The sequence below is a fragment of the Rhincodon typus genome, chromosome 1 (genome assembly GCF_021869965.1).
Source record: "Rhincodon typus isolate 14 chromosome 1, sRhiTyp1.1, whole genome shotgun sequence".
Taxonomy (NCBI): domain Eukaryota; kingdom Metazoa; phylum Chordata; class Chondrichthyes; order Orectolobiformes; family Rhincodontidae; genus Rhincodon; species Rhincodon typus.
In genome coordinates, this window is record NC_063332.1 from 137,629,633 (window position 1) to 137,642,124 (window position 12,492).

Consider the following 12,492-nt stretch of genomic DNA (forward strand, 5'->3'; position numbering starts at 1 on the left):
AAAATTATTAGGGACAGAATTTACTTGCATTTGAAAAATAATCATAGAAGCCCCACAGTGTGTAAGCAGGCCATTTGGCCCACGGTTCCATGCCAAACCCCTAACTTATCCCTGCAACCCTGTATTTACCATGGCTAATCAATCTAGCCTACATATCCTTGGACACTATGGGCGATTTAGCTTGACAAACTACGTAACCTGCACATCTTTGGACCATGGGAGGAATCCAGAGCACCCACAGGAAATTCATGCAGGCGTGAGGAGAAATGGGCAAACCCCACACAGACAGTTGCCAGAGGGCGGAAGTGAATCTGCCTCCCTAATGCTGTGAGGGAGTAATGTGAGCCATCATGCCACCCTAATGGACTTACCTGCATGACTTTGTGCAGGTGAGGTCTTGTCTCACAAAATTGGATTTCTTGATGAAATGGATGAAGATAATTGCTGAGGCTAGGACAGTGAATACTCTTCTTTTCTCTAACGAAACAAGATAACTCGCTGAAGAGCAAGGATAGTAAGGGAATTCAGAGAAGTGACAAATTAAACCTGAATGTACAAATATGGGTGCGTGCCTTGTGTGAAAGTCACTGTGTTTGATGAATTCTGAAGAGGAGTCAAGTAAGACTCGAAACATTAACTAATTTTCTCTCTTCACAAGATGCTGCCAGATCTGCTGTGTTTCTCCAGCAATGTCATTTTGCTTTTACTAAGTGTGTCTTTTCTTCAGCAACATAAAGGTTCTGCACTATTAAATTATTAGTAATAAGAAGATTCCTTAAAACCTCTCTCTTGGACAAGCTTTTGATCATCTGACCTAACGTCCTATGGGTCTTGGTGTCACACTGTTTATTATGCTTCTGTTAATTGCTTTTCATACAATTCCATAAAGTTAAAGATACAATACCAACGCAAGTTGGTATTGAGTTCAAAAAAGATAGAAACACACTTAAGATAGAAACAGGATACAAAAGTAGTAAACAAATCCAATCAGACAGGTAAAAACCCCTGAGCTCATGAGATTGCACAAGCACACATTAGATGTCATCAGGATAGAGGCAGCAAAACAATTAGATTTTTACAAATTTCATCAGAAGAAGATTAGTGCGAGAGTGTTATGAACCTCACGAAGGGACCCTAAGCCAAAAATAAGGAAATTGACTGAATGACTGCCAAATGAAGAAATTACCAACATAATCTCACTCATTGGATTGATTACGAGTCGAACCAATATAAATTAAATGTTAAACGAAAACAGAAAATGTTGTAAAAACCCAACTTTTTTGGCACATCTGTGGAGAAAGAAATAGGGTTAACATCAAGTCCAATATGACCACTCTCAGACCCAGAAGTTCCAGGACAAGATTAGAAGGCTGATAATGACGCATATGTGGGATCCATGGCTTTATAAATAAAGGCAAAGAATACAATAGCAAGATGCCTGATGCTAATTTATAAATTACTAACTGGTCCTCAGCTGATCAATTATTCATGTCAGAAAACAGGAAGAGATTTGCCTAAATATCAAAGATGAAAGACTCAATTGTTTGGAAAGATTAAAGAAGTTGAGATAGTACTCTGTTCAGCAGAGAATGTTAAATGGTGATTTATGAATGCTGTAAAATCTTGAAGAGTTTTGAGGGAATAAATCAGGAGAAACTGTATCTATTGGCAGGAGGGTTAATAACAAAAGGACACAAATTAAGATAACTGGCAAAAGAATTACAGGCAACACTAGAAAGAAAGCACTCACACCATAGATCACGATGGTCTGAGGAAGGGTTGCTGAATAGTGCTCAGGGTTCAGGAAGACTTTGCTGAATCTCCTTTCAACACTAGTCAATGCTGTTCCAACCATCAATAGCAATCGACTTCTTACTGTTTGCTGCAATTAGGATTAGAAGATCTAGGCAATTGTTTAAAACTTAAACAACAAACTTTCATCTTTTCCTTCCCAAAGTACACCAACGAGTGCAGAGACAAAAAATTAAGTTAAAGATAGTGAACACCCTCTCGGTCTTACATCATTAGTGCTGCATAAAATCACTAAACATACATGAAAAGGAAACAAAAACATGAATGCAAAGATGACAGTTCCAAGCTACAGCACTCCGTTAAACTAACTGTGAGGAACACCTGCCATTGAATCATAGGTTAAGGTGGTCAGATACCACCCCTACTCTGCTGAAAATGAATCCAGGCAGTCTAAGTTGATAGAATCACTAAAGGAACAGAACTTATACTCATACGCTAAGCTGCCCTACCTACTGAGTCTACTAACAGGGGCAAACTTTGGTTAATTAACTACAGGAGCCATTGGAACTGCTGGCCACAACTCTTCAATTTCAATCATTCACTCCAGATAACCAATGCTAACTTGTTGTTCAGGGTCTGCAACTTTATAACTATCTTTTATCTTTACTTGCATTTAATCATTGTAAGTTCTTTAAATAATAACTTAAGCAGTTCACTGCAGTGTTTTGCAATGAATTAAGCTCTTGTTTAAGAATAAAATTTTGTTGCTGGTTATTTTTAAATTGACTCACTCAAATTATAAGGGGCTACACACATACACAATTTCTTAGTTCAGGCCACTGAGCAAATGTTTTTACACGGTTGTAACATTTGAAAAATAACCCTGTTTTACAGGGAAGCATAGTCAAACATTATTGGATAAATGACAATTCTTATTTGAAGAATTATTCTTCACTGAAAATGTGCGAGGTGGAAGTCTAAGATGTGTGAAAAATAACTTACTGCTTGAGTTGCTCTGTAAAGATGTACTGAGTGAAATCCTTTACTGCTGGGGCAAAGTAAAACATCTGTTGTAGCTTGATTTCCTTCACAGTGACGTCTTCAGCAGAATTGAAACGAAGAATGTAAAATGGCTGAGAAACTGGACCAAATACCTCAAATACCTAAGATTCAAGGAGGGAATCAAAATAAACTATCCACACTTATCATAAGAAAATGCACAGGACAAAAATAATGAAATCAAGTTTCATGGAGACTGTTTTATTTAAAACATTTAAAAAAGGGGATTTTTCAAAGAAATAGAAATATTAGGCAAAATAATTGCAAGTTGAGAAATTTTCACCAAGTGAATTAACACTCTCTATCATGTCAATTCACTAAAACAATCCTAACTTCCTTTTCAGAAATAAATTTATTCATATCAAATATATTTATGAGCAGCTGAATGGTCAAATTCTAAGCTCCAAAAATTAATACAGCGTTTAGTGTGAATGATTTCTTGCTCTTATGTTGATGGATCAAACTCCCAAAAAATTTATTGAGGTATTTATTCTTAATTACAAAACATATTTCTTAAAAGAGCACTGCTACAGAAACAAAACAAAACTTTGGATGTAAATTCAGAGACTATCTGGCAAAGTGCTGTGTAAAGCCCATGGAATGTCACACCTGTCTCAGCACTCGGTTCCGAGTATCATCGTACCATCAAACAATCATTGGTCCCAATATCCCCAATCATACTTCCTTACAGGTCCCTCTGTCAGCAAATTTAGATAACCCAAGAAGAGTTTCATAAGTGAGATAATCTAAGTTCAGGGCTAGAATATTCCTGTTAGTGTGAAGGGCAAGGCTGGCAGGAATAGGGAATACTGGATGACTGAAGATATTGAGGCACTGGCAAAGAAAAAGGGGGTGGCATATGTAAGGTATAGACAGCTAGGATCAAGTAACTCCCTTGAGGAGTACAGGGCATGTAGGAGTACACCTAAGTGGGAATTCAGGTGGCTAAAAAACGTACATGAGATACCTTTGGATTTGTCTTTACCTTATGAGCCAAAAAAATCCAAAAAAGAGTAACTAGGGAAAAAGGGCCCTTTAAAGATCAATGAGGTCATCTATGTGTGGAACTACAGATGGGAGAGGTCCTAAACAAATATTTTGCATCAGTATTTATAGTGGAGACAGACAGAGAAGCTAAGAACTTCAGAGAAATAAATAGTAATGCCTTGAAAAGAGTCCACATTACAGAAGATGATGTGCTGGAGGTCTTAAAACATATAAAAGAAACATTGTTGACTTACTCGCTGAGCTGGCTGGTTTTCGTTCGGACATTTCATCACCATGCTAGGTAACATCATCAATGAGGTCTCTGATGAAGCGACGTTGTTCTATTCCTCCCGGAATTTATACAGTCCGGTCTGTTATGGTGAGTAGTGTCATTTCCAGTTTTGTTCTGTTCGGGTTTGTACATGGGGTCCAATTCTATATGTTTGTTGATTGCATTAGGGGTTGAGGACTACAGAATTGGACCCCATATACAAACCCAAACAGAACAGGAAATGACACTACTCACCATAACGGACCAGACAGTATAAATTCCAAGTGGAGTAGAACAACATCACTTCATCGGAGGCCTCACTGATAATGTTACCTAGCATGGTGTCGAAATCTCCGAACGAAAACAAGCCAGCTCGGACAGCAAGTCAACAACCTCACCTACAACCCGAGCTACAAATCTTTGCTAAAAACTTAAAGGCATAAAAGTAGATAAATCCCCAAGACCTGATCAAGTGTATCCCAGGACACTATGGGAAGCTAGGAAGAAGTTGTGGAGGCCCTAGCAGGGATATTCATATCATCGACAGCCTTGGGTAAGGTGCCAGAGGACTGCAGAGTGGTTAATGTTGTGCTATTATTTAAGAAAAGCTGCAAGGAAAAGTCAGGGAAGTGCAGACCAGTGAGCCTAACTTCAGTGGTGGGTAAACTGTAAGGCAAATACTGATTAGGGATAATCAGCATGGTTTTGTGCATGGGAAATCGTGCCTAACAAATCTGATTGGACTTTTTTTTGAAGGGGTGACCAAGAACATAGGTGAAGGCAGAGTGTTGGCTACGTGGACTTTATAAGGCCTTCCACAAGGTTCTGCATGATAGACTGGTTTGTAAGGTTAGATCACATGGGATCCAAGGAAAGCTAGCAAACTGGACACAAAATTGGCTTGAAGGTAGGAGACAGGGTGGTGGTAGAGGAATGCTTTTTGGACTGGAGGGCTGTGACCAGTGTGTGCCACAAACATCAGTGCTGGGCCCACTATTGTTTGTCATTTATACAAATGATTTGGGTGTGAATATAGGAGGCCTGGTTAGTAAGTTTGCTGATGACACCAAAATTGGTGGTATATTGGGAAGTGAAGGTGGTTACCTAAGAGTATGATGGAAACTTGATCAGATGGGCCAGTGAACCGGGCAATGGCAGATGGAGTTTACTTCAGATAAATGTGAGATGTTGCATTTTAGTAAGACAAGCCACAGCAGGACTTAATACAGTTAATGGGATGGCCCAAGAGTGTGCTGTCAAACAGAGAGACCTAGTGGTGCATGCACATAGTACCTTGAAAATGGCTTCACAGGTAGGTGAAGAAGGCATTTGGCATGCTTGGCCTTCATTGGTCAGAGCACTGAGTAAAGGAGTTGGGACGTCATGTTATAGCTGGACAAAGACACTGGTAAAGTCACATTTGGAATACTGCATACTATTCTGGTCACGCTTATATATGAAGAATACTATTAAACTGGAAAGGGTGTAAAAAGGATTCACAAGAATGTCACTGAGACCGGAAGTTTTGAATTAAAAGGAAAGGCTGGATAGGCTGGGACTTTTTTCCCTGGAGTATTGGAGGGCTGAGGCCTTATTGAGGTTTATAAAGTCATGACGGGTATAGATAAGGTGAATAGCCAAGGTCTTTTCCCCAGGATAGGGAATTCCAGAACTAGAGGGCAGAGGTTGAAGGTGAAAGGGGAAAGATTTAAAAGGGACCCGAAGGGCAACTTTTTCCACAGAGGATAGTGTGTATATGGAACAAGCTACCAGAGGAAGTGGAGGAGGCTGGTGCAATCACAACATTTGAAAGACATTTGGACAGGTACATAGACAGGAAAGGTTTAAAAGGGATATGGGCCAAACTCAGGCAAATGGGACTCGTTCAGTTTAGGAAACCTGGTTGACATGGACAAGTTGGGCCGAAGGGTCTGTCTCCATGATGTATGACACTATGACTCTATACAATTTAAGACTCATCAGTTATTAAGAATTCTTATGTAAATACCTTCCCAACTGAAGTGTTGTCCTTTCTGAATAGGATAGTTTCCTCATTCACAGGTGGCATGTCCTTCAGCGATTTTACAATAACTAGAAACAAGGAGAAACAAAGTCAGAAATGGCATTAAAATATTCACATATAGAAGACAAAAAACTGAAAACAGCCCTGCAAGGAATCTTGGTAAATTTGCAGCTGAACCAATCTTTGATCATGTAAATCGCCCAAATCTAGAGTCAGGCAAGGAATGATCATTTATGTAACAATTTGCTAGCATGAAGTGAACCACTGATCATCAAGCAATTGTCTCCATGGTTATCACTAACCTCATCTAGACCAGGAATCTCCCCCCCAGAGCTTCTTACCTCATAGGCCCCAAATTCATATCTAATCTACCTTGCTCCCAAAGTCCACAAACAAGACTACACAAGCAGACCCATTGTTTCAGCATGTTCCTGCCCCACAGAACTTATTTCTTCCTATCTTGAATCCCCCTTCTCTCTCCTTGTTCAGTTCTTTCCCATGTACATGCATGATTCATCTGACACTTACGTTAGTTTCAAAATTTCCACTTTGCCGGCACCATCTGTCTCTTCTTTACTATGGACATGCAATCTCTCCATAAGTCCATCTCCATCAAGATGATCAGAGGGTTCTCCACATCTCAAGAGAAGACCTGAACCATGCCCATCTGCCAGCAAAATCCTCCACCTGCTCCAGCTCAAAGTGAAGACGAGAGGAGCTGAAGGCAAAGTTGTTCACTTTCTTCAGGTCAAAGGTGTGACCATGGATAGCCACGTGGGCCCCAGTTATATATGTCTCTTTGTGGGTTATGTGGAACATTCCTTGTTCCAGTTCTACTTAGGTGCTTCTCCACACCTCTTTCTCTGGTAAGTCTATGACATATTGGGGTGCTCTGTCTATCTTCCAGAATTAGAAGAATTTATCAACTTTGCTTCTAATTTTCATCCTGCTCTCACCTGCACATGGTGCATCTCAGACTCCTCCCTTCGACATCTCTTTTCCCATATCTGGGCATAAGCTACACACCAAAGTCCACTGCAAATCCATTGACTCCAAATCACCTTATTTGTATCTTCACACCCCGCTGCCTGGACGGACTTCATTTCGTTCTCCCAGCTTCTCCATCCCATCTGTTCTGATGATACCATCTATTGTAGGTATGGCCTCAGAAATGTCTACCCCTTTCCTCAACCGAGGATTCCCCTCCACTGTGGATGGCAGGGCTCTCAGCCATGTCCTACCCATTTCTGCCCTCACCGCTTTCTTACAATAACAAGGGTCCCCATGGTTGTCAATTTCCACCCTGCCAGCCTTTGTATCCAAAGGACCATAAACCATTATTTCCATCACCTTAAGTGGAATGCCACGACCAGACACACAGTCCCCTCCCCTGTCAGCACTCCACAAGGATCATTCCCTCCAGTCCACTCCTCCTCCCCTCCCAGCATCTCCCCACATTCCACGGCATGTTCCCAGGCAGTCACAGAAGGTTCAACACTTGCCCATTTACCTCTCCTCCCCTCATTATCCAATGATCCATTCACCTTCCAGGTGAAGCAGCGATTTACCTGCATTTCACTCAATCTAGTCTGCATTCATTGCTCACAATCTGGTTTCCGAGACATTGAAAAGATGAAACGGAGACTGGGTGATCACTTTGCTGAACAGCTACCCTTGGTCCATAAAGGTAACTCCCAATTGCCTGCTACTTCAAAACATACCACAATTTTCCTATGTCAACACTTCTGTCTAGGCCTGCTGCAGAGCTCCAGCATGGCTCAATGCAAGCTGAAGGAACACCATCTTATAGTCCACCTAGGGACCTTACAGACTTCAGGATTCAACATTGAGTTTAAATATTTCAAAATGTGATCAACCTCCTCCATATCAGTTTCCATCTTCCCACGCCCCTAGACATGCATTGCATGGGCCGCTCCCTGCACAGCCAACTCATTTTCACCAATTCACACTTCTTTTAGCACTTCACCCAGCATTCACCTCACTCTTGGGCTTTAGTCAGCTATTGCTTTGTTTGTCGATCTCCTTTTCTCTCTCTGAGCACTGTCTCCATATATTCTATTTGCTACATCCTACAACTCCCAAAAACCCAAACATCAGCATAAATGTCACCCTTTCCCACCTACTGTCAGTCTGACGATTGGTCACTGAACTCTGAATATTAACTGTAATTTTCTCTCAACAGATGCTGCCAGATCCATTGTGTTTCTCCAGCAGTGTTTTAACTCACTGGCATCAATGCTGCAAACTTTGGTCAGTATCATCAGTTAGATAATATTGAATTCCAAGGAACTTCCTTATACATTGTTTATAACACACAAAGATACCTAGCAAGTGTAAATTAGCAAGATAGTATTCATAGTGCTAAGTTCTGGTGCAAACAAAAGCAGCAAAAATATTAGCCTAAGATGTTTGGTGAGGGTTTTTAACATATTTAAGGGGGAAGACAGTGGCACAGTGGTTATGTCATTGGACTAGTAATCTAGAGGACCAAACTAGTGATCTGTGGACATGTTCAAATTCTTGCAAGAATTATGAAATGGACTTCAGCAGATTCATAAACACCACCTCAAGGCAATTGAAATAGGCAATAAATGTCAAAACTTGTTAGTGACAGCCATCAAAAATCCAAAAATGAAAGAAGAAGAACCTCAATTTTACATACTCATGCAAACAGTCATTAGTGACTATTTTAAGTAAATTACCTTTGTTATCAAGCTACAACTGGAGCAATTTGCAATGTTGAACAATTTAAAGGTTAATTTTTCAGTCTTATATTTACTAAGAAACATCATAAAATCCTGGTCCCTTTGCAACTCCTTAGTTCCAGAATGATTGCTTTAATTTTGATCAGAATCATTTCACTTACCTTTTACTAGCCTGTCACTAATCAAAACAGCAGTAAAATGCAGAATCACTACTAATTATGAAGGAAGTGCATTAAAAAATCCCCAAAAAAGTTCGTACTATTAAAATAAGTGTCTTCAGTCACTATGTTAATTAACTAGTAATAATATGAAACGTATACAACTGAGTGTATTATGCCCCATGGCTTCCTGTATTCAGAGAAATGCGGCACTAAATTCCAGATAATCAATAAACCATTCACTTAACCCTTTTTGTAAGACGTACAGAAGTATTCACTGTAACCTTTATACCACAGTTCTTCATATTAGAGTCTGCTAAATGTAGCTGTAACAATGAAGACTAGCTAGGAGCTTCAGCAAATGAAATGATTATTGTACTGTAGCCTGAATTAATTTATCCTTCATACAAAAGTTGATTGTTGTGTGATCTGAGATACAACTAGGCTTTTAATCAGAATACATAGCTAATTGTTACATTTGTAGTCATTCACAAAATCAAGTAAATTGCTCCTGCATATCCACACCTGAAATATAACTAAAAACTCCACGCCTTTTTAACTACATTCACACAACACTACTTTTGCATTCAAAATTCCATCAGTCAATAACATTTTCTTTTTACTGCATTCTCAATGGCATATAAAGGGTTAATCCTAATGTAATCAACATTGTAGTGGAGATATATCCCATTAAATACCTGGGGCAAAATGAAACATTCAATTCGGGGACAAGATATATTATACAATAACTACAAAATCCAGTGACAGCCACATTAGGGAATCACCGGAAATGCACACGCTCTTGACGGCTACTCTATTTGGCTGTATTGCCATAAGGCTAGACATCTGGTAGTTCTTGACATTTAGAATTGTTGCTCTTGTTACTAATTGGTGCAACAAGTAAAAGCTCAACTCTCTAAATGTATCTTGCCCAAAGCAAAGATAAAATCTAAGCATAGGATTAGACAAAGAAATACACGAAGGAACAAGTCATCACACAAGATGCTGACCTTTATCATTTTGTCAAGAACAGCTTTCACAACAGGAATCCTCTCAAATCCTTTGAAAAAGCTAACCAAAATAGTGGAAGGTTCCCCAGAAGGTTTCCACTTGCTCTTGGAAATAGGCAAAAAGCAACATACATTTGCAACAAATCATCAGTAGAATAAACACACACATACAAATTCAATATCATGCATATGTAATTTACATACAAATTAATATACATTTAATAATTACAATGTTATTACAAGTATTCATAATGATTCAGCAATAGTTAATTAACATTAAGTATAAACAGCAGATACATTTTCAAAGATCAAGGGTTGAAAACTGTGGGCCTAATTTTAACAATTACAGCAAAAAAAACACAACAAAATGGTCTCGAAAAAAGAGGATAGTTAAACTTGAAACCACTAAATCCAAGAAATCCATTTAAAATTAGAAGAATAGAAAGATGTGACCAAATGCTTTATCAGAGAATAATAATTAGGAATTTGAATAGAATGGTAATGCCTTAATACTCAAATGTAACTTAACATTGTCTTAAAAAGAAGCGGAAGACAATCCTGGAAACTAGAGATTCACATTCTTATTTATAAATGCTACTATCAAAGGAACTTTGTGAGTGACGAATCAAATTAATCGTGTGGAGGGTTTAACCAACAACAAAGACGTGAAGTTAATTTAGTAAGGCATGTAAAAATAACAATAAGATAATTATATTAGTGGATTTCAACTATACCCTACAAGTGAAGGGTGAAGAGTTTAAAAGTAGCAGATTTCTTAAAATGTATTCGGGGCAGTTTTTTACATCAACTCACAGATTATCCTATAAAGGATCCTACAACCATAACTTCCTCAAGGGCAACTATGGAACAGTAACAAAGCAGGCCCAGCCAGCGATGCTCACATCCCACAAATAAATTTAAAAAAAAAACAATCCACACAGTGCGATAGCAAATATTTAAATTAATTTTTGATGAACAATTAAGTGAGAATTTACACTAATGTCATTCTCCAGACAGACTGCGTTAGTAAAGAAACCGGCTAATCTAAGTTTTCTGATAATATATGGTCTAATCAGTTTTTTTAAAAATAATCTTGAGTTGTTCTTGCCTTTTGTTGCAATTAAACCATGTAGTGGGGACAGGACAAAAATCACATGTGAATCGTAAACTGGGTTTAAAGGTTTTGATTGAGTTCCAAGCTCAGTTGAGTTCAATCATCAGGTGTAATTGTAAGTATTATGCTTTTATTGGTGTGATTAAATAATATTGTATGAATAAGAGCTTTGATAAATCTGTGAATATAAGCTCAAATGCTTAAAGAATCTAATCGTTCTCCTATCTGTCTTTGAAAACCAAAGAGTAGTTGTTTCCCCCTAATTCGCACTTTTGTTTTCCAGAACAATTCATCCAGAAATCAAAGTAGTGCAAAACAAAAAGTGCAATTGCAGGTTCAACTTATATCCAGCACAAATCCAGTTTCTGCGACCTACTTGCAAAAAGATATTGTGTTAAATCAGCATAGCTCACAAAATACGGCATATTCTGATCCAATTAATCATCAGTTTTGAAGGAGGCTAAAAATTCAACTGATTTTTTTCAACTGAAACATTGGTAATTTACTAAGCAACTGAAACTATGAAATGCTGTGAATTATTCCCTCCCCGAACCCCCCAGATCTCCCAGTCTTTTTCAGTTATTTAAAATCAGGTCATGTAGTTGGTGGACCCCTTTCTGCAATAATCCCATTTTAAACCATTAGTTAAACTGCATGAGCTCATCATCCTTAAATGTAACCATTTTTCAATTCAAGAAAAAAATAAATTAGCTCTGGTTCATGGAAGATTTAACATTCAATCATGCATAAACAATTTATGTAAGTTTGGGCAAAATACCCAATTTTGGAAATCAATGTAAATGCACATGTGGGGATTGGTGATTGCATCCAGAGGAAAACCTCCGCCCTAATAGGTAAATACTTTCACAATAGGAAAAGACCAGTAAATACTAGGTAACTTGCTTAAACTATATATAGTAGTATTATACGTGATGTTAGCTTTGCGAAGAATTGACCTTTAACGTCAACAGAAAGTAATGAGCAAACAGAAAAACACAAGCAACATGCTTAAGTATAACTGTAAATTTGCTACATAAAGTATCCATCTGAGTGACTGAGTGATTAGACTGACTTTATCCATCCGCATTAACTCATGTAAGTTTACCAAAAGCAGATCACATTACCTTCTGATTTTAAATACTATGTAAATATTAAAGCATTGCACCTGTCCTTAAAGTTATTTCAACAAGATCATTGTTTTGCACACAAAACGTACAAAATGTAATAAAATGCCTTCTGCCACTATGATTAGATATGAAATTAGAACAAGTAAGTACATTTTTTTTTCACAATAGCTACCATGCATCAACTCTTGCTAAATGGTCCCTTACAGAAAATACTATTTTGCAGATAAACTGGAGACATAATACAACCTGACAGACAAATTATTCA

General features: G+C 38.3%; 1 protein-coding gene across 2 annotated transcripts in view; it reads right to left on the reverse strand.

Moving 5' to 3' along the window:
* naf1 (nuclear assembly factor 1 homolog (S. cerevisiae)) overlaps positions 1-12,492 on the reverse strand; it is a 243,195-nt gene that overhangs the window by 67,689 nt on the left and 163,014 nt on the right. For both annotated transcript variants that reach the window (XM_048620095.1, XM_048620159.1), the window contains exons 5-6: positions 6,078-6,160; positions 2,755-2,915 (exon numbers count right to left, since the gene is read on the reverse strand). In XM_048620095.1, coding sequence (XP_048476052.1) covers positions 2,755-2,915; positions 6,078-6,160 — 244 coding nt within the window. The remainder of the gene's footprint in view (positions 1-2,754; positions 2,916-6,077; positions 6,161-12,492) is intronic.